The sequence below is a fragment of the Lepisosteus platostomus genome, chromosome 3, assembly GCF_059453375.1.
Source record: "Lepisosteus platostomus isolate fLepPlt1 chromosome 3, fLepPlt1.hap1, whole genome shotgun sequence".
Lineage (NCBI taxonomy): Eukaryota > Metazoa > Chordata > Actinopteri > Semionotiformes > Lepisosteidae > Lepisosteus > Lepisosteus platostomus.
The window spans coordinates 72,513,966-72,536,554 of NC_142613.1; the positions used below are offsets into that span (position 1 = coordinate 72,513,966).

Consider the following 22,589-nt stretch of genomic DNA (forward strand, 5'->3'; position numbering starts at 1 on the left):
GAGAGGAGGAGTCTCCTTTCTGGCCGCTTGTGTCTTGAGAGCCTGCAGTCTGTAGACTATCAGTGATTTGGTGAGCTACAGGTGTACTTATACACTTCAGACAGAGAGCCGGCGGGATACAGAAAAGAGGTGGGAGAATGTTCCTCCCGAGCCGCATGTTGTAGTGTTGTTGTGTGCGCCTGGCACATGTGGAAGCACGGCAGTAAGGGCAGCAGGACCTGGAGCAGCCAGGTATACAGCATAAGGCTGTCGGCTCCATGTGTAGTTGAGTAATACAGGAAGCCGGTAAGCAAAGTAGGCGGCAGTCTTCCTTCCCTGAGTGAGTGTTGTAGCGTTCTTACCCCGGAAGGGGAATGAGAGAGCTGCACTGTTCTTACCCCGGAAGGGGAATGAGAGAGCTGCACTGTTCTTTTCCCGGAAGGGGAATGAGAGAGCTGCACTGTTCTTACCCCGGAAGGGGAATGAGAGAGCTGCACTGTTCTTTTCCCGGAAGGGGAAGGAGAGAGCTATACTGTTCTTTTCCCGGAAGGGGAATGAGAGAGCTGCACTGTTCTTTTCCCGGAAGAGGAATGAGAGAGCTGCACTGTTTTTTTCCCGGAAGGGGAATGAGAGAGCTGCACTGTTCTTTTCCCGGAAGGGGAATGAGAGAGCTGCACTGTCCTTTTCCCGGAAGGGGAATGAGCGAGAGCTGCACTGTTCTTTTCCCGGAAGGGGAATGAGCGAGAGCTGCACTGTCCTTTTCCCGGAAGGGGAATGAGAGAGCTGCACTGTTCTTTTCCCGGAAGGGGAATGAGAGAGCTGCACTGTTCTTTTCCCGGAAGGGGAATGAGAGAGCTGCACTGTCCTTTTCCCGGAAGGGGAATGAGAGAGCTGCACTGTTCTTTTCCCAGAAGGGGAATGAGAGAGCTGCACTGTTCTTTTCCCAGAAGGGGAATGAGAGAGCTGCACTGTTCTTTTCCCAGAAGGGGAATGAGAGAGCTGCACTGTTCTTTTCCCGGAAGGGGAATGAGAGAGCTGCACTGTTCTTTTCCCAGAAGGGGAATGAGCGAGAGCTGCACTGTTCTTTTCCTGGAAGGGGAATGAGAGAGCTGCACTGTTCTTTTCCCGGAAGGGGAATGAGAGAGCTGCACTGTTCTTTTCCCAGAAGGAGAATGAGTGAGAGCTGGGAACCTGGTGGAGATCCGTGCACAAGACTTCAGTAACAGCCTGTTCTGGAGGTGTGCCAAAGGAACAGCTGCAAAGCTGCTGAGCTGCTTGTCACGCCTGTATGACTGAGGACTTAAGCAATCTACGTGTAAGTTTAGTGGCCTTATGTGAGTTACTGTAATGCTTGTGCCTGCAATCCCAGAGGGTACTGGAGTACTGGGGCGGAGGGGTGGCTCTGTGGCTCAGGATCTGCGCCTGTGACTAGAAGGTTGCCAGTTCAAATCCCGTGGCCGGCAGAGGAATCCTACTCCGTTGGGCCCCTGAGCAAGGCCCTTAACCCCAACTGCTCCAGGGGCGCTGTACAATGGCTGACCCTGCGCTCTGACCCCCAGCTTCTCTCCCTGTCTGTGTGTCTGTGTCTCCTTGGAGAAAAGCTGGGGTATGTGAAAAGACGAATTCCTAATGCAAGAAATTGTATAGGGCTAATAAAGAAACATTATTATTATTATTATATAAAGAGACAGCCTGATCTGGGAGTGAGAGAGAACAGGTCTGTCTAAGTGAAGTGGATGTTTACTCACAGTATGTGTGTGAAGTTTAGTGAGTTAGTGAACGAAGTCCCGAGAGCTGTGGTGTGACAGGAAGTCCCTCACCTCTACACGGAAGGTCCAGAGTGATTCAAGGGTCTGACCAGCTGCTGCCTCTGGCCGTGGCGCGGAGCACGGGCTGGCAGAACACAAGTTATCCCGGTAGCTCCAGGGTGAGAGTGACGGTGAGACTGGGCATGAGGAAGATGTGGCAGCAGCTGTGTATATTGTACAGTATGAGTGCTCTTTGTTTATTTTAATATGGCAGACTGGCAGCACACGAACGGTTATCTCCACGTTATCTGTTAGTTAATGCAGCCTGGTGGTGAAAGGTACAAGCGCGGGCAGCGGTATGCCAAGAGCAAGTCGGAGGGCAAGCTGGCTCAGATGGCAGCGTGATGTCGATGCAACTGACTGGCAACTATCGGCGTGTTCAAATACACCAGCCCAGAGCTCCCATAAACAGGCCGAAGAGCCTGGTGCTCTGAGTTATGCATCTACTCCGTGTTTTTATACCTTAAAAATGACAGGAAATTGATTCCAGTTGTCAGATCACGTATACGCATACCTTAGCTTTGTGAAACAACCTGAAACTTTCGGGTACCAAAAATAATATTATTGCTAAACATATGCCATTCTAATCTGCAAGCGACCAGAATATAGAATACGAATTTTTGTATAAAAATGCATTAAGTCCTGTTCTACACCTGCATGCTTTGGAAGCACTGGCCTACCTGTATACAAAATATACAAAATGCTTTTAAATCTAGCATTACCACACACATTATATATATAAAAAGTATTGATTTACAGTGCCTTGCGAAAGTATTCGGCCCCCTTGAACTTTTCAACCTTTTGCCACATTTCAGGCTTCAAACATAAAGATATAAATTTTTTATTTTATGTGAAGAATCACCAACAAGTGGGACACAATTGTGAAGTGGAACGAAATCTATTGGATTTTTGAAACTTTTTTAACTAATAAAAAAATGAAAAGTGGGGCGTGCAAAATTATTCGGCCCCCTTGCGTTAATACTTTGTAGAGCCACCTTTTGCTGCGATTACAGCTGCAAGTCGCTTGGGGTATGTCTCTATCAGTTTTGCACATCGAGAGACTGAAATTCTTGCCCATTCTTCCTTGCAAAACAGCTCGAGCTCAGTGAGGTTGGATGGAGAGCGTTTGTGAACAGCAGTTTTCAGCTCTTTCCACAGATTCTCGATTGGATTCAGGTCTGGACTTTGACTTGGCCATTCAAACACCTGGATACATTTATTTGTGAACCATTCCTTTGTAGATTTTGCTGTATGTTTGGGATCATTGTCTTGTTGGAAGATAAATCTCCGTCCCAGTTTCAGGTCTTTTGCAGACTCCAACAGGTTTTCATCCAGAATGGTCCTGTATTTGGCTGCATCCATCTTCCCCTCAATTTTAACCATCTTCCCTGTCCCTGCTGAAGAAAAGCAGGCCAAAACCATCATGCTGCCACCACCATGTTTGACAGTGGGGATGGTGTGTTGAGGGTGATGAGCTGTGTTGCTTTTACGCCAAACATATCGTTTTGCATTGTGGCCAAAAAGTTCGATTTTGGTTTCATCTGACCAGAGCACCTTCTTCCACATGTTTGGGGTGTCTCCCAGGTGGCTTGTGGCAAACTTTAGACGAGACTTTTTATGGATATCTTTGAGAAATGGCTTTCTTCTTGCCACTCTTCCATAAAGGCCAGATTTGTGCAGTGTAAGACTGATTGTTGTCCTATGGACAGACTCTCCCACCTCAGCTGTAATTCTCTGCAGTTCATCCAGAGTGATCATGGGCCTCTTGGCTGCATCTCTGATCAGTCTTCTCCTTGTCTGAGCTGAAAGTTTAGAGGGACAGCCAGGTCTTGGTAGATTTGCAGTGGTCTGATACTCCTTCCATTTCAAGATGATCGCTTGCACAGTGCTCCTTGGGATGTTTGAAGCTTGGGAAATCTTTTTGTATCCAAATCCGGCTTTAAACTTCTCCACAACAGTATTACGGACCTGCCTGGTGTGTTCCTTGGTCTTCATGATGCTCTCTGCGCTTTCAACAGAACCTTGAGACTATCACAGAGCAGGTGCATTTATACAGAGACTTGATTACACACAGGTGGATTCTATTTATCACCATCAGTCATTTAGGAAAACATTGGATCATTCAGAGATCCTCGCTGAACTTCTGGAGTGAGTTTGCTGCACTGAAAGTAAAGGGGCCGAATAATTTTGCACTCCCCACTTTTCATTTTTTTATTAGTTAAAAAAGTTTCAAAAATCCAATAGATTTCGTTCCACTTCACAATTGTGTCCCACTTGTTGGTGATTCTTCACATAAAATAAAAAATTTATATCTTTATGTTTGAAGCCTGAAATGTGGCAAAAGGTTGAAAAGTTCAAGGGGGCCGAATACTTTCGCAAGGCACTGTATATTAATGTCGAGGACATGAGTGCTCTGAGTTAGGGGAACCACACGGTGTGGAAATAGGCTCCGAAATCGTGGCAGGCTTGGTCCCTGCCGTGTCAGACCGCCGTTAAGGTTCAGGACGCGGTAGAGTGGTTCTGGCCAAACAGGGATGACTGAGAGATGGGTTTGGCACTGATGCTTCCCATGAGCAACATTTGTCCGAGACAGCTCTGCTCCGAGTCTCCGTGAGTAAGGGGAGAAGGGTGGGATGCAGCTGTGAAGAGGAGTTTCATGAAGAGAAGTTGAGACCAGTCTGAAATCCATGGCTTAGTTTGAAGGTGTCACGGGTATATTCAGGTGGGTAGCTGCGTCAGCATGCGAAGGCTGCAAAGGGGGTATATGGGTGCATTCATGCCAGACTTTAAGGAGATCAATTTCTACAAATGAAACCTGCCACAGATTTCTTTAAAAACAATTTCAATTGTTCAATTTCAATTCCACTGACTGTTATACCTGTGCTGCTATAGAACGCAAGCCTGGAGGTAGTGTGAAACTTCTGTATGAGGAACTGGGACAGAGATATCTTCTCATCTGTTTTTAACGACTCGTCTCCGTTTTTCCAGTACAGCATCAGATCCTCATCAGTATAGGCATCTGGAGAAAGAATTCAAGCAATCAGACCATCTCGGTTTCCTCATAGATTCTACTTGTGTCATGTCTGTTAGATTGAATTGTCAATGTAAGTCCTACATTTCTGTTCTTCCATATCTCCAATACTTTTAGTAAAACACATTTACTCTACACCTCCTAATGCTTATTAGCTAGACTAAGTCAATGGAGAACAGTAGTGTCACACCCAGGAAACACATAAACATGCAGATTTGAGTCTGGAGCACTAACATTACTACATACTGTATTGTCCATATTGCCACTATGTTGTATGAATTCCGTTTCAATAAGTCGACAAGTACTAACCTCAGTACCGGTATACCACAGTAATGTAATGTAAATTAAAAACCATTTAATTTACCACAAATGTAATGTAATACCTGATATTTAAAAATGATTACTCTTTCTCATAGATACATTTATAAATTAACAATTTCACGCAGGGCCTCTTATGGCTACATTTCTATTTTCTGAAGCCGAATTTGAGAGAAAAAAATATATGTTAAAAAACGTCAGCTGGGAGCATGTAAATTATGTTCACAGTTTCAGATTAAAACCTGATAACATGTACAAGTCACGATAGGTACCATTTCTCTACCCTTATTAGTTACAGCCCCCATTAAATCTATCTCTCAGCTAGCCCAGTTTAAAGCTAAGTGAGCTGGCTTCACAACTGTGTGTTATCTGTCTGCCGGTCTGTCTATGAAATTCTAGCTGGTAAATAAGTGATACTTACAGCTCTCCAGTTCTAACGAGCACGTTTGGGAGTCCAGAGGGAAACGACTGAAGTCCATGTTACAGGCAGCTGTTACAGTGACCCTGACGAAAATAAACCACATAGCAGACAGACTTGTAATCTAAAAGTTATTTCCAAACTGATTTCAAGCTTTTTAAAAGTTTTTTTTAAATAATGTCAGAAATTTAATGTCAGAGTAAATTTTACAAAAAAGCAATGGGTATATTCATTAACAAATAGTAAAATATTTTAAAATACACATTAATACAGTTTTGGCAGCTGGATTCAGTATTACCTATTTTATGATTAAACATTTTCAATTGTATTTTATTAATTGTGAAAAGTTTTCAGTTCAATTATAGTTCATTTCTACTTTTTCAGCAAATTTGATTTAATCCGTGGTCAAGTTTCATGTTGACTGGATTCAGAATCCAGAGCAAAAACAAACTAGGACAGATTTGCCAACAGTGACGTCAAGGTCTTTGCATGCTGGATGCATGTCCTTGAAAGGTCAAAGAGATCTATAATCTCTTTCAATTATTTAAAAAAGAGGCCCTGTCTGATATTGGTACAAAGAAATATACAAACTCAGTGTCATCACCAAGCCTCTGGTGTTTTTCTTTGATGTGATGGAGACATAGTTCAGCTTTGTTTTCTTCTGTCTGGTGCATTTCAAAATGTGTAGACATCCTGCTGACCTCCTTACAAAATGTGAAGAAACACAGCCATAACCTATCCCAAGTTTAATAAGAGGTTCACTTCTGCATCCAGTAATTTTCACACTGCATGACCCAGGATTGTGAAAGCAGTTGGGGCATTATGGAGTCTTAAGCAAGAAATCCTGAATTGTATGTTTTTAGAGGGGGGTACAATTATTAAAACAGAGAACTATTATAACACGAACTGGAGGACACAAGTGGAAATTCCATGGAAGTGCACTTAAAAACAAGAATAGGAGGCACTTCTTTAGACAAAGGATAGTGGGAGTATGGGCCAGCCTTGCCAGCCATGTGGCTGAGGCTTATTCTGTGGCTTCTCTAAAATGAGATTAATAATAATAATAATAATCGCTTATACTTATATAGAACTTTATTTGACACTCCACTCAAAGCGCTTTACAGGTAATGGGGTCTCCCCTCCACCACCACCAGTGTGCAGCCCCACCTGGATGATGACGGCAGCCATAGTGCACCAGTACACTCCCCACACACCAGCTATCAGTGGGGAGGAGAACAGAGTGATGAAGCCAGTTCAGAGATGGGGATTATTAGGAGGCCATGATTGGTAAGGGCCAATGGGAAATTTGGCCAGGACACCGGCCCCACTCACATCACTTCCAGCAGCAACCTTAGCTCTCTTCCCAGGAGGTCTCCCATCCAGGTACTGACCAGGCTCACACCTGCTAAGCTTCAGTGGGCTGGCAGTGGTGAGCTGCAGGGGGATATAGCTGCTGGCCATAATGAGATCCTTGAATCAATTAGAGACTACCAAATTCGCTAGATGTTTTTGACCTCTCTTGTGCTCTCATGAGTGCACAGGATGTTTCACCCAGACACTAGGAACGGGAGTGCAAACTTCAGGGAGAAACAGCCTTTTCTCACCTCAAGCTGTACAGCACATGACCGTCGGGAAACACCCTCAGCATGATGTTGTCTGTGGTGGTGTCATGGATGAAGGACCTCTTGGAGTGGACAAAAAACACGTCAGGAACCCAGATTTTCTTCACCAGTCGGCCGTCGAAGGTCATGCTTTTGTTAGTGGTGCTGGGGAAAGACAGGCGCTCGTCTTTCCAGTAATGCCTGAGGTACAGGGTCATGGTGAAGTCCTACATTGGAGGAAAAGAGATCAAGGTATTTCACCCAGCACGGAAACTTTGGGCCCTTCTACAAAAACGGAGAAACATGAAAAATGACCACCGGATGGCTGTTATTTCATTGCTCATTTCCTTACGTTGTCCTGAAATGAAACTGCAACTTCACTTCAACTATTCACAGCAAGGGAGGGGAAGCGTGAGAGAAGTTAAGATTGGAAAACGTCTTAACTGTATCTCACCAAGCAATGCACTCCAAAATATACCATGGGAAGTAATAAGAAATCTGGAGAGCTTTACGTGTAGTTAAACAATGTCTTTGGCACTGTTTTGTAAATGAAAGATCGAGCCTGTAATGTTCTAAATCCAGACCCTTTAAAAATTTGTTTAAACTCTAAATTGTGTTTGAACCTTAAGCTGTTAAATTTAAGATGTGTGTATGATGCCATGACATTTCAATGCATTGTTTTCACCTTTAGAAAACAACAGGTGTGACGTGAATATAGGAAGAGAAAGCAGAAGAAGGAACTCATGACAATGATGTGTAATAAACATGCAAATATTCTGGCAGTTTCTTATGATTAAAACTCTTATGATATCAGTATATCAGTTTCTTATGATTAAAAGATGGAACTATTATAAAGCAATGTTAGAATGCCAAACACACTGTACAATGAGAGCTGTAGTAGAATTCAGCAAATACTTGTTAATCACAAAATGTATTGAAACTGGACGGATGGAGTTGTTAATGCATGTGGGTTGAAATTCTAAATTAACTGCATCTCATTCTGACTCATAAACCATATACACATACAGTCTGGCATAGGTGACGCGCTGTCAGCTGGGCACATTTTGTATCTGAAGTAACAAACATAGTTTTGTAACGAAATTAGATCTGGATGACGACCAACTCACTTTTGCCCAGCTGTTCTAAATCATAATGTTCCCTGGCGTTATTTCTCCTGAGACATGTACGGTATACATGTCACACACCGAGCCCTCTGCTCCCACCTCACCTCAAGCAGCCCAGCTCCACCTTTGCAGGTGATCTCCTCTCTCTACTGGGGGGTCCCACCCTCCTCGCCCCAAGTGGGTTGAGCCTAATACCACCTGTCTTGATTATTCAAACCTCCTCAGACACATCTAATTCCAGGGTGTCACCCCTGTTAGAGTGTTTCTTCACATCTTCTGTGCTGGATGACACAAACAGGAGCCCTTGCTATACATGGCTATACAGTACACATAACAACACGCATTAATTCTGCTTTCTAAAAATCCCACCTGTAGCATCCTCATCACAGTTAATATTGTGAGATCGATCTTAAAACATTCATCTGGAAGCTTATTAGTGCCATGGAGAAAATAAAAATGTTTGCATTTAAACAAGGTAGTATTGTATTTAAATGAGAAACGTATTGTGTTTATAAGAGATAGTATTGCATTTAAACAAGAAACCTCTTGCGTTAATACAAGATAGTATTCTGTTTAAATGTGATAATTAATTTGTGAACAATATTGCCTTCTATGTTAATATCTTGTATTATATATGCAGCAGTACTGTCCCATTCAAATTTGCATTGACTTTAACAACAGAAGAATATTATAATGTTATTCTTTTTGTAAAAAAATAATCTACAAGAGCACGTGAACTGTCTTTTATATACCTGAAGTATAACACAGTGTCCGTGAGCATTCCTGGGTTAAATGCGTGTCGTTTTCTGTTTCTGTACAAAGTAGAAATAACACAGCTTTCCCAATGTATGTTACTCTGTTTCTCATATGAAACTGCAGAATCATGTACTGTACATGGGTTTCTGCCTTCTCTTTACACATTGAACGGAACACAGTCACGATGACCTGACAGTCACTTATACCTACTGTTCGCATGTGATCTGACACAAGTTTCTTTTTCTTACTAAAGTATCTGTATTAATATACAGCAGTAGCTCGCTGATGGATCCAAAGATTCATTCCCATGTGGTACAATTACATAAAGCTTGCAATTCACAGTCTTTAGTCACTGAGTTACATGAACTGAAGCTGTAGTGCCGAAGGTCTGCTGGTGAAGTTCATGATGAATAGTAGCAGAACGAGCACTAAATTCCCAAGACAGGTTCACACTTTGGATCAGTAGCTGTCAGTCCTTCCTCTAAACCACCCATCCAGCTTATAAACTGTCTTATCCAGTCCAGGCCTGCAGGGGAGCCGGAGATTATCCCGGCAAGCAACAGGAGCAAGGCGGGATACAACCTGGGACAGGCCCACACTCACACCAGGGCCAATCTTCCCAGAACACACGTAACCCACCAGCATGTCTTCGGGCTGTGGGAGGATACCGGAGCGCCCGGAGGAAACCCATGCAAGCACAGGGAGAACATCCAAACTCCACACAGTTACCGTAGGGCCCCGGGAATTGAACCCAGGGCCCCAAGATTCAGGATTTCTTTATCTGCCATACACAACAAGTGTGTTGCAATGCTTACTCGTTCAGCTGTGCCCAGTAACAGAAGAGAAACAAAATAGGCACAAATGACAAACAGACATGGACAATAAATTTAGACAACAGACATTATAGTACAGCCAAGACAGGGCATACTGTAGTGCAAACAGTGCATTACCTTAAACTGCAGGCGCTAATTTGTGCAGGTGCTAATTTGAGCTGTTTAAGATGCGGCCTGCTTAGGGGAAGAAACTGTTCTTGAATCTATTGGTCAGTGTTCTGATACTGCGATACCTCCTAACAGAACCCAGGGGTGAAACTAGGTCGTGGCCAGGGTGAATTGGGTCCCAAAGTATAGCTTGAGCCCGGCTGTGGCAGCGGTCGAGATATATCCTGTTGATGGAGGGTAGGTCGGTCCCAGTGATTTTCTGCGCGGACCTCACAACCCTCTGTATGGCTTTTCTGTCCTGTACTGTGGCTCCAACAAACCACACTGTAATACCACCGGTCAGGACACTCTCAATGGTATTACAGTAAATATTGGTGAGTGTTGTCTTGCTCATCCCCCACTTCCTTAACTGTCTCAGGAAGTGAAGGCGCTGGTGGGCTTCAGTGAGGATGGGAGCAGTGTTCTCTGACCATCTCAGCCTCTCAGAGATCTGGAGGCCGAGGAACCAGAAGGTTCAAATGGTTTCGACTGGAGCCCCGTGAATGATGATGGGTGTGTGATGTCCATCGTGCCTCCTGACGCACAGTGTCCTCAGCACTGTATCCCCAGAACTGTGAGGCAGGAATGCAATAATGTGCCAACCCCCCCCAGACCAGACCACCTGAAAACAAGTACGACGCACCAGGACACTGTGCTGTAGGACGTACTCTCCTTTGGATGAGATGTTTATAACTGAAGTCCTGATTACTTGGTCTCTAAAAAGTCCACGGGTGTTCACTCTGGGTGTTGAGTGGATAACTTTCACTCAGCTGTCCAGTCTGACATCCCTTAAATTTCCCCCTATTGGTGTAATAGGTGATAGTAATTTCTCACTTCTCTACCTGATCTGCTGTGCACTGGGTGCAAAACTTCAGGTGTTCTCTTAGTCCAGAGGGATTAAGTGTGCTCCTATTAGACACCCTTTAGTCTATACTTTTAAATAAAAAGTGGTTTGGGATCTTTACAAAGACAGGTAAATAAAATCCATACATAAATGCAAGGAATTATTATTATGTGAAGAAGACCTGGCTAACCACAGTTCAAAAAACAATTAATGTCCGTCATGAGCCTTCTCATTCCAGTAAAAGACCACCCCAGATATGATGAGTTAACCATAGTTCAATATATGTTCAAGCTAATTAATGCTGCATATTTATACAACTGTTTAAATGGAGCTATTAGGATGTAGTAATTTAGTGATTGGTGTTAAATTGCCTGGCTAAGGAAATGACAACCCTGGCTATAAGGTCAAGGATGACAGAACCCCCCCCCACCTCACTTACAAGGAATGAACCAGGGGGGCAGCTGCAAGGGTGAAGATGGAGTGGAGAAGGAGGTGCTAGAAAAGATGTTTGCAAAGGGTCGCTCAGCAGGCAAAAAATGTATATGTGTGAGAGTGGAAGTGAAAGGTTACAAATGGACCTCCTGAGCTTCTGTTTAACAATGTTTCTCATTTACACAACTACAAAGGCTGCATTGCAGGACCTCTTGGGTTCTGGATTTTGAACACTAACACAGGACCATCTTACCCTTCAAATCTTTGTTGTTTTTTTTTAAACAGAGGTGTCGTCTCTTGATTCTGTGCTATTGTGTTTTTGTGTTTACAAATGAAATGCACGATCATAAATCTTGATGTTCTTACCATGTCTACTTCGGAAATACTGTCCAGGCTTTCAACTTGCACATCCACTCCAACTGGAATTGCAGGGCCTGCAAATGAAATGTCAGAAATCAGATACTTTTACACGTTGGTTTCAAGATGTGACAATGAGCATCAACATCAGCATAGCTAGCTCAGGAGCAAAAATAAAAACTAAAATGAATGTGTTTTAGCTTCTCCTCACTGGGTCACTGTGGATTTCAGAATAAGATTCAAAATCTCTGATATTTTTTTTCCAGCTCCCTATACTTGAAGACAAATCTCAAAGTCAGTGGAACAATCTCCTGCTCATTTAAGATTTTGCAGGTCAGTCAGCACTTTCGAATCCTGTCTTAAAACCTACATGTATGCACATAGTGTGCACAAACATATCCATTTTAATGAGTATTTATCTCCAGTTGCCTTAGACTATGTGTTGACAAGGTCTTAATCGACTTTAATAACATGGGTATCTTGTTCTATAAGCCTTTGTGTAACGAAATGCCTCTTGCTCTTCGTTCTAAATGCATTCCACATACAGTAGTTAGCACTTGTGTCCCCTGCTTTGCAATTCACTGTTCAATTGGAAGAAATGTGGTGCAGTTCAGAGTGAAACAGTGTCAAGATAAGGTTCAAGCTCTTTGTAGATATGAGAAAAGCCCTTGCACATGTCCCAGGCAGCCCCTGCCCAGGGACAGAGGTTTTTTGGCATCACTGTCCTCCAAGGTATGGCACTGTAAAGGCTGCAGCATCATGGATTACTCTGTTTTCCACCTTTGCATGTTCGTATTTCACAGCTGTGTTTAAGAACGCTACAGCTCTTGATTTCTTTACGATCCTTGCAAAGAGCACATATGAGCACATATTAATTTTCTATTCTGCTCTAGAACACATATGAAGTAATACAGCATTCAGGCAGCATAGATTCAAGTAATAATTTGAGTTAAACCACTTTACATCACTCAGCTGTACATCATGTAATGCAGAGGGATTACAACAGATAAGGGTGTTCTTTTTAGACCTTGGTGAGTCTACACAAATACTGTGCATTTGCATGAGAAAAAGCAGCATAGCTCATAAGAACTACTACATTAAAGCAATATCATATTTATTTTTTCAAGTACATATCTGTTCATGAACGTCTACACAGAACCATTTCCAACAACAACTACTGGATGTTGCATACCTGTAGTCTTCTATTACAAAATCCACTTACACCTTCAGAAAAGGGTCATTTCTACCAATTGGCAAGGGGCAATTTAATTCAAGCTTTTTAATTTAAAGACACTGATATATACAATATATAAACAGAGGGACAATTTGTGTTCAGTCTTACAATACACTGTCAAAAACGGATACAAATGAATATCTGGTGAGATTTCTTTCGGTTTACTGGTCGATCTACAGTAGCGTACGTCTCTGTCCTCACCTATGGTCATGAGCTGTGGGTAATGACCGGAAGAACGAGATCGCAGATACAAGCAGCAGGAATGAGGTTTCTCCGCAGGGCCGCCGGGCTGACTCTCTGTGACAGGGTGAGGAGCTCGGCACTCCGGGAGAGCCTCGGAGCAGAGCCGTGCTCCTCCGGATTGAGAGGAGCCAGTTGAGGTGGCTTGGGCTTCTGCTGGAGCTGTTCCGGGCTCGTCCCACTGGGCAGAGACCCCGTGGCAGACCCAGGACACGCCGGGGGGATTATGTCTCTTGGCTGGCTTGGGAGCGCCTGGGGAGGAGGAGGAGCTGGAATCTGGCGCTGGGGACAGGGAAGTCTGGGCTGATCTGCTCGGCCTGCTGTAGCTGCGACCCTCACCAGGAAAAGAGGAGTGAAGATGGACGGATGGATGGAGATTTTATCTTCTGGCAGTATGGTGGCGCAGTGGTTAACTTTGCTGCCCAGGGGCCCTTGGGATCAATTCCAGACCTGGAGGGCTGTCAGGGTGGAGTTTGCACGCTCTCCTCGTGTTTGTGTGGGGTTCCCCCAGGAGCGCTGTCAGGGTGGAGTTTGCACACTCTCCTCGTGTTTGTGTGGGGTTCCTTCAGGAGCACTGTCAGGGTGGAGTTTGTATGCTCTCCTTGTGTTTGTGTGGGGTTCCTCCAGGAGCACTGTCAGGGTGGAGTTTGCACACTCTCCTCGTGTTTGTGTGGGGTTCCTCCAGGAGCACTGTCAGGGTGGAGTTTGCACACTCTCCTCATGTTTGTGTGGGGTTCCTTCAGGGGCGCTGTCCACGTGGAGTTTGCACACTCTCCTTGTGTTTGTGTGGGGTTCCTTCAGGGGCGCTGTCCATGTGGAGTTTGCACACTCTCCTCATGTTTGTGTGGGATCCTTCAGGAGCGCTGTCAGGGTGGAGTTTGCACACTCTCCTCGTGTTTGTGTGGGGTTCCTTCAGGAGCGCTGTCTGTGTGGAGTTTGCACACTCTCCTCGTGTTTGTGTGGGGTTCCTCCAGGAGCACTGTCAGGGTGGAGTTTGCACACTCTCCTCGTGTTTGTGTGGGATCCTTCAGGAGCGCTGTCAGGGTGGAGTTTGCATGCTCTCCTTGTGTTTGTGTGGGGTTCCTCCAGGAGCACTGTCAGGGTGGAGTTTGCACACTCTCCTTGTGTTTGTGTGGGGTTCCTTCAGGGGCGCTGTCCACGTGGAGTTTGCACACTCTCCTTGTGTTTGTGTGGGGTTCCTTCAGGGGCGCTGTCCATGTGGAGTTTGCACACTCTCCTCATGTTTGTGTGGGATCCTTCAGGAGCGCTGTCAGGGTGGAGTTTGCATGCTCTCCTCGTGTTTGTGTGGGGTTCCTCCAGGAGCACTGTCAGGGTGGAGTTTGCACACTCTCCTCGTGTTTGTGTGGGGTTCCTCCAGGAGCACTGTCAGGGTGGAGTTTGCACACTCTCCTCGTGTTTGTGTGGGATCCTTCAGGAGCGCTGTCAGGGTGGAGTTTGCATGCTCTCCTTGTGTTTGTGTGGGGTTCCTCCAGGAGCACTGTCAGGGTGGAGTTTGCACACTCTCCACGTGTTTGTGTGGGATCCTTCAGGAGCGCTGTCAGGGTGGAGTTTGCATGCTCTCCTTGTGTTTGTGTGGGGTTCCTTCAGGAGCGCTGTCAGGGTGGAGTTTGCATGCTCTCCTTGTGTTTGTGTGGGGTTCCTCCAGGAGCACTGTCAGGGTGGAGTTTGCACACTCTCCTCGTGTTTGTGTGGGGTTCCTTCAGGGGCGCTGTCCATGTGGAGTTTGCACACTCTCCTCATGTTTGTGTGGGGTTCCTTCAGGAGCGCTGTCAGGGTGGAGTTTGCACACTCTCCTCATGTTTGTGTGGGGTTCCTCCAGGAGCACTGTCAGGGTGGAGTTTGCACACTCTCCTTGTGTTTGTGTGGGGTTCCTTCAGGGGCGCTGTCCACGTGGAGTTTGCATGCTCTCCTCGTGTTTGTGTGGGGTTCCCCCAGGAGCGCTGTCAGGGTGGAGTTTGTATGCTCTCCTTGTGTTTGTGTGGGGTTCCTCCAGGAGCACTGTCAGGGTGGAGTTTGTATGCTCTCCTTGTGTTTGTGTGGGGTTCCTTCAGGATGAATAAGCACTTATGGAAAGTGATGATGTGATAAAACACATGTACAAGTACAGGCTAATTCCATCAATGAAAGTAGAAAGAAGAAATAAAGTTTTGGTTACTGAAACTTTTTCAGGTGTCAACCTACTAAATTTCTAACGCAGTTAGGCACATGTGCTTGCCAAGTCGTTCCACTTTCACATGCTACCATGTACAGTGTCCAGGACATGTTAATATATTTTATAGGCTTCACACATCAGGAGCATTTACACCCTGTCTCTGTTTTTGAAATGTTCTGCTACGAATGTGAATCCAGCTTTAATGTCATCCATGAACCCTGTGGTCTATATACTCTCCCTGCAGTGCAGGTCAAATATTCTGTCATTAGGATTGGGGGATTCGGCTTTTGAATTGAGCCAGTTAAATAGATATGTAGCTCCTCAGATAAATCGATTAAATAGTGCCCTGAGTGCAATCTAATATAAACTTTGTGCAACTCCCTGAATGACCTTTGTAGGGGGTTTATGTTTTGTGGATTATTTTCCCACTGTTTGACATCTAATATTCAATTTTGCAGACAATGCAAGAAAGATTCTATGTGTACCAACTCAAATCAAGCAGTTATAGACCAACTAGTTTAACTTGTATTGCATGTAAGGCTACGAAAAAACAATAATGTGAACTCGAGGATCATCTGTATGGCTACAGGATTGTGGAGGATAACCAACACCAGTTTAGAAATGATAGATTTTGCTTATCAGGCATGTTATAGTGCTTTGAACTATTACGGCTGTAAGGGATACAAACAGATATAAAATACATATTCTAATGAAAGATGAATTCTCTGTTTGAAGGCATTCAAGGTAACGTGTTTCTCTGGATTGAGACTTGGTTACTGGAGTGAAAACGGAGAATACAGTTATGAGGTGACTGCTCAAATCAGACCATAGGGATCTGTATTAGGACCACCGTTCCCACTGCTCCTTCTATTTTGCAGTGATCTACTGTAGATTCTGGTATAATAAGTAAACAACAGTAGGCATGTTTCCAGATCATACGAAAATACGAAAATAGTTTGGTCGGTGAACCAAATAAAAGCAGAAAGGGACCTTCAAACAGTCTTGGAAAAAAATCAAGATTAACTGAAGACCTGGAAGATGACAGGAATGCTGCTCTTGATACATCCCAGAGGAGAGCAACCAGATACATTCCTGGGTTTAAAGAAATGTCCGGAATGTTTCTAATCGTAAAGGCAGAAGACAATGAGGAGAGTTGATCTAAGTTTTCAAAGCCTTGAAAGACATTGGCAACGGACTTCTTCATATTCAGCAGTGACGAATCAGCAGTGAACCACAAGCCAGAAGAAACTATAGAGAAGTGCACTAAAAATTGAGAACAGGAGGCACTTCTGGACACAAGGGGTTGTGGGAGTATGGAACAAGCTGCACAATCATCCTGACAAAGTTAATACACTTAATTCTTTGAAGAAACAGGTAGAGCAGATCCTCAAATAAATTAGGTGATTGCTTGTAATGGTCCTTATTTTCTTAATATCTGAAATATTTAGCAAACTGAGAAAACTATGCCTGTAAAGTATGCATTTCTCTAAAAACAATCTTTAATGTAATTTTACTATTCTAAAGATCCTCCCTTCACAAATCAATGCTTTTTTTGTATAGTATAGCATAGTAAAGTAAACCAAACATAAATACACCAGAACCACAGTCAGCCCCATTTTGAGAACAGCTCTCAGTGGAACCTTGTCTGTTGTCTTTATAGATGAAACCTAAAGGTCAAAAAGGAGATGGGCTGTGTATTCTCCTTACTTCAGGGAAAGTAGAAGGGAGTGAACTCACAATTACAGCTTGAAATGGGGAAGTGTTCATAGGATAGCAAGTAGGATTATGAGACTTTATCTACCCTAAATTGTGGAATAACCTCCCAAAACGTGCCCCTACACTCAGCCTTTAAATCAAGAGTCAAGACCTATTTCTTTAGTCTGTTTGTTTTAGCCTTGGTCAGCCTGAATGCTCTCTACAACATAGGATGGTAAAGAAGGCTAAGAGCATTATAGTGCGAGTGGCTCACCATCAGCACTGTGAGCTTTACACTCCTCCCATCTGGGAGACAGCGCTGTGCGCCCCGGGGTAGTGGCTCTGCGATCTCACTCGCAAACACACTAAAATGAAATAGAAGTTAAAATGATATATTCTAATGAAAGAGAAATTCTCCATTTGTATACAGTACGTTCAAGGTAACACATTTCTTCGGACTGGGAGATGGTTAATGGAGTGAAAACAGAGAGGGCAGACACTGTATCTCTTATTTCCGAAAACACTCCTGTGTCCCATTCTTTAATGGCGTTACAGTAGCTGTCCGTCTCTGTTGTACTGTTGTGTTGCACTCTGCCATAAAACAAACTTCCCCCAGGGGATAATAAAGCTTGAATTGAATTGATCTGAATACTAACGGGGATGCCAACGTCCAGAGTGCGTCAGATAAAACATGGACCTTAACTGCTTCTCCTGGTCAGTGTTACACACTTTCCCAGCTTTCTGTTTTCCCATTGCCTGGATCCTGGCACTGGGATCTGACTCTGAACACGCGTGTCCTGACCGACTGCCTGTGACATCTGAATCTGGAGCACCAGACGCAAGCTGGCAGACTCAGGAAACCTGTTACTTTGCCCAGATAACCCTGTCGACAGACCCAGCACGACAGAATCCCAGCTCTTAGCCTTACGGAGACTGTTTGTGATCTATTATGATTTGTGTACCACTAAGTGCCAGGAGGGATACCAACCACTTGGTCTGGAACCCCAGGGGTTTCATTCCTCCCACTGGGAGTTTCTGTTTTCTGCTCCGTAACCACATGACCCAAGTGCTGCTGGACAACCAGCTGCCAGAGCAAATACAAGAATGACCAAGCTTTGAGGATGACGGTAATTCACATGCTGTCTAATACACTATCTGCCTGTTTCTCTGTCATGGAAACGAAAAACAAATGTACAGTATTTCTCTCAAAGTACTGTGCAGACTTTTTGGAACAATACGCTTTACTTCCCCAGTGTGAGTGCAGTTATATTAAAAAACGAAGAAAAGAGCAATCACTTGGCTCCTGCACATTCCAGTCCATCCTAGTACTTAGTAGCATGCAGGTTGTTAATAATAATAATAATAATAATAATAATAATTGCTTACACTTATATAGCGCTTTTCTGGACACTCCACTCAAAGCCATTTACAGGTAATGGGGATCCCCTCCACCACCACCAGTGCTCAGCCCCACCTGGATGATGCGACGGCAGCCATAGTGTACCAGTACACTCCCCACACATCAGTTATCAGTGGGGAGGAGAGCAGAGTGATGTAGCCAATTCATAGATGGGGATTATTAGGAGGCCATGATTGGTAAGGGCCAATGGGACATTTGGCCAGGGCACTAGGGTTACACCCCTACTCTTTTCGAGAAACGCCCTGGGATTTTTAATGACCACAGAGAGTCAGGACCTCGGTTTTACGTCTCATCCAAAGGACGGCGCCTGTTTACAGTAAAGTGTCCCCGTCACTATACTGGGGCATTAGGACCCACATGGACCGCAGGGTGAGCGCCCCCTGCTGGCCTCACTAACACCTCTTTCAGCAGCAGCCTTAGTTTTTCCCAGGAGGTCTCCCCTCCAGGTACTGACCAGGCTCACACCTGCTGAGCTCCAGTGGGCTGCCAGCTGTGAGTTGCAGAGTGATATGGCTGCTAATAAAATTGAAGAAATGGCTACAGTGAAATGAAGAGCTTGTTCTTGTTGACCTTGCTGACCTGGACACTGTATTGCAGGGGAATGAATTGGGAAATTCCTTAGCGGAGAGACCCTATCCCAGACCCGTCAAATAAGGTCTGAATATCGAAACTGGATTACACACTCCACCGCCAGCGCTGCAGTTTCGCAGGTTGAGAGAAGGCCGGGCCACAGCTCTCCTCAGTGCTGAATAAGGTAAAATCTACAAACCAGACACGGCTTTTTTTTTATTTACTTACTTCCAGCAAATCGCCTTAATGCTACTGCACACGATTCCCCTCTGTGCAGGCGGGGCACCTGGCCTGGGCCAACAGCTGCCGCGTGGTCACATGAGTCAGGGGGCTGTTGCGCGCATTAATCTAAGCAGTCATCAAAAACTCCCGCTGGCCTAATCTCCCGGCACAGAAGTCAGCTGCAGAGCCGGCCATGGCCCAGATGGTTTGCCGAATTCCGACGCGTCGCGCTGCTTAGAGCTTAACGGGAAAGCGAAATCCAGAAAAGCGCTTTGCGCGCCTCATGCCCCGTGTGTGCGGCTGCCGGCCCCGCGGGCGCGGCCGGGGCTGAGGGTGATGTCAGTCGCTGCCGTGACCCGCCCTGAAGGGACAGCCGCTCATGAAAGGAAACCGAATGATCACCAGAGAACAGAGACAACAAAAACAGTGAAGCTGCACAATCCAGCCACTTAAGCAATTAAATCCGCTCTTTATCCTCATCGAATTTCACACGGACGGTAAACAGACACTTGGCATATTGCATTTGTTACTACAGCATTTACAATAGATTATCAAAAGATGTCTGTTTATGTTCCCAAATGTGAATTTATGATGGACTGCTTATATTATCTTTGACTCAGCCTACATCCTGATTTATAAACTTCCATTAAATAGCAAAACACATTTTACAGCTCAGAGAGTGGCGAGAGTTGTGTTGTTTATGAAGAATAAAGTTGATTCAGTATTTATCAGAATCAAGGAAGAAATGGAAACCTGAGTCTCCTATGTCCTCCACTGCAGTTCGGGAGCTCCAAGCATTTAAAAGGAGTTGTTTCCTGGGAGATTGTGGTAATTCTGTACCTCTTTGTAGTGTCCATTTACGCCCTCCGGTTCGTGTTTCACTGTTGATTGGAAAGAAATCTGCTGAGTTCACTGTGTCAATGCCTTTTAAGATGAAAACAATCTAATTTAAGTCCCATTGTAGTCTTCTGTGTTTAAGGTTAAAAAAGCATCAGTTCTTTGAGCCTGTCAGTACGAGACATTCCTTCCATTCTGGAAATGCATATTGAGAGAGTCCAGCCCCCATCAGAGATACAGGTCAGGCCCTGCTCTAGCACTGAAATCACACAGGAGGATTATCTTTGTCCTTCTTGCATGTTTTTGGCCAGGACTCAGTCAGTATTGTATATATCCATTCCTTGGCATCCTCAGGTGTCCCAACTGTGTACACGCTGTGTGTAGCTGTGTAATTTTACAAAACGGCAAACCACAGCAAGTACAGTACCTGAACACCTGTGCACTGCACATGCTGGGCTGTGCGGCAAGGGACAGTCAGATTTGTTGGCTCCGTCCCTGCTGCCACTAGTCTGATACAGCAAGGGTCTTTGGCACTTTCCTGCTTGTGGACCTGTTCTCAAGAAATTACTTTTATTGTTGATTAACTTATGTTTTTTTATTGACATACAAAAGGTAACCAGAAAGAAAAAGAGTTGCCAGTCATCTCAAAACCTCACGTATTACAAATATGAATGAGTATAAAGTCTGTTGTGTATCATACGTTTGCACCTGTACAGAGGGCGTAAGGCGCAAAGTAATTCTCATTAGGTTCTAGAAATAAGCCACCTCTCCCAGTATCTCTCAGAAACTTTCTTCTGGAGTCTTAACTGAAAGGTAACTTTTTTCCATTTCATAAATCTCTGAAACAATAACAATCCAATTTTCTTAGGTTGGGGGGTCTCTTTGTAACCATTTACATGTTGTAGCTTTCTTACTCATACTTTCAGTTTGGGTGTCCAGTTCAAATACTTAATCTGGTGCAGACACAGTTACTCTAAATCATTCTAATCAATACTATTCTTAAAACCATAAAAGCACATCAACATATCCCCCATACGGTTCACCAGTCCCCTGGATGAAAACCACTGTGCTATAAGCAGACAACAGCACATCTTTTCATCAAGAGCACGTGCTGGGAGAAAGGAGATCCAGGCTACGTTCCCTGGAGCTTGTGTGAATACTGCCTTTATATTTGGAAGACACAAACTTGCACAGAGCATCAAAACAATAATAAACATAACCACACTGTGGTATTCATATGATCTGACTGTTAGTGTGGGGAAAACACTTTCCTATCGGTAGAGAACACAATAATGTACTGTAGTCTCACATAGCTTTAGCGTCACTACATGCATGCTGGCTCTACAACGTTATTTATGAACAGGCAGTTATTTTTGGAGCACAGTCATCATCATTTTTGGTTTGTCTTATTGTCTTATATCTTGTTGTTCCCTTAAGCTATCATTATACCAATAGTCTTTCTCATTCTTACAGGGAGAATGTGTTGTATTAGCCAAGAAATGAAGATGACATTATAGGTGTAAAGGATTAATATTATAAAAGCCATGTTTGCAGTTATTATATAAAGGTTATATACCATTGTCTTAAATGAAGTCTGGTCTGTGGCAAAACTACTATTTTTGATTATGAGTTTTTTCTATTTGCTATTTTGAAATTTGCTACTTTGTTGAATTTTTCATGGCTCAATAACAGCTATAATGCTATTTGATTTGCTTGAAACAGTAAATTAAAAAAAATAATTCCTGGTTGTCATTTTGTTGATTACATTGCCAGAAAATATAGCAAAATCAACTTTGTCTACTCAAAAAAACAAATTGGGACTTTTCAGTTTTTACAAACCTTTATCAGGACATACAGTCTTTTGGATAGACAATGACCTTATAAAACAACCATTCCAAGACTTTTGGAATTCCTTGTGCAAAGAAAGCCTTTTCAGAAAGAAAACAGTCGTGCAGGGTATTCCCTGACCTGGGGGTGTATGTTTTATATATCTGGTATTAAATTGCTGTAGCTATTACAGTCGACAATCAGTCACATGAAGTACCCCTACAAATTCTATTTGTTGCGTTTTGTGAATAGTTATGCCTGTTTGAAATAACGGTCAAAAAGAGTGGTGTGCTTGTTACATACTGTATGAACACACAAAGTGCCAGGATGAGGACTAACAGGACAGGTTGCTGTATCTAAGGTGATGAAAACAGTGTACATAACCTCTACAAAAAGCAGAAACACAAAGAGCTAACCACTTCGAGAGAAACAGCGAAAGAGTCCGAATTATGGCGTGACTTTGGACAGTAGAAGTGTGTATATGTTTGCGTCCTGCAGCAGTGCTAAGCTGTCATCATTCTGCCTTCAACTTCAATCTATTAATGCGCAGATTTCCCGCCCCCACAGATCTCCGCAGCAGTAGGTTTACTGGCCATTTCTTATTACACTCATTTTAGTAATGGTCGTGTCGCGGAAAACAAACCAATTCAGGGTGGCGGCTGATCCAGGGCAAGCAACAGGCGCAAGGCAGGATACGCCTTGGACAGGACGCCAGTCCGTTGC

At 44.1% G+C, this 22,589-nt stretch overlaps 1 protein-coding gene across 4 annotated transcripts in view; it reads right to left on the reverse strand.

Moving 5' to 3' along the window:
• The window catches only part of LOC148675423 (gamma-aminobutyric acid receptor subunit rho-2), a 34,524-nt gene that overhangs the window by 3,549 nt on the left and 8,386 nt on the right, over window positions 1–22,589 (reverse strand). Inside the window, exons 1-5 of one of the 4 annotated variants that reach the window (XM_088626766.1) lie at window positions 19,209–20,235; window positions 11,658–11,725; window positions 7,159–7,382; window positions 5,558–5,640; window positions 4,666–4,806 (exon numbers count right to left, since the gene is read on the reverse strand). In XM_088626766.1, coding sequence (XP_088482892.1) covers window positions 4,666–4,806; window positions 5,558–5,640; window positions 7,159–7,382; window positions 11,658–11,660 — 451 coding nt within the window. In that variant the 5' untranslated portion in view covers window positions 11,661–11,725; window positions 19,209–20,235. Of the gene's footprint in view, window positions 1–4,665; window positions 4,807–5,557; window positions 5,641–7,158; window positions 7,383–11,657; window positions 11,726–13,083; window positions 13,473–17,264; window positions 17,288–19,208; window positions 20,236–22,589 lie in introns of those variants that run through there. The other 3 variants (XM_088626769.1, XM_088626767.1, XM_088626765.1) reach the window with 3 other exon arrangements.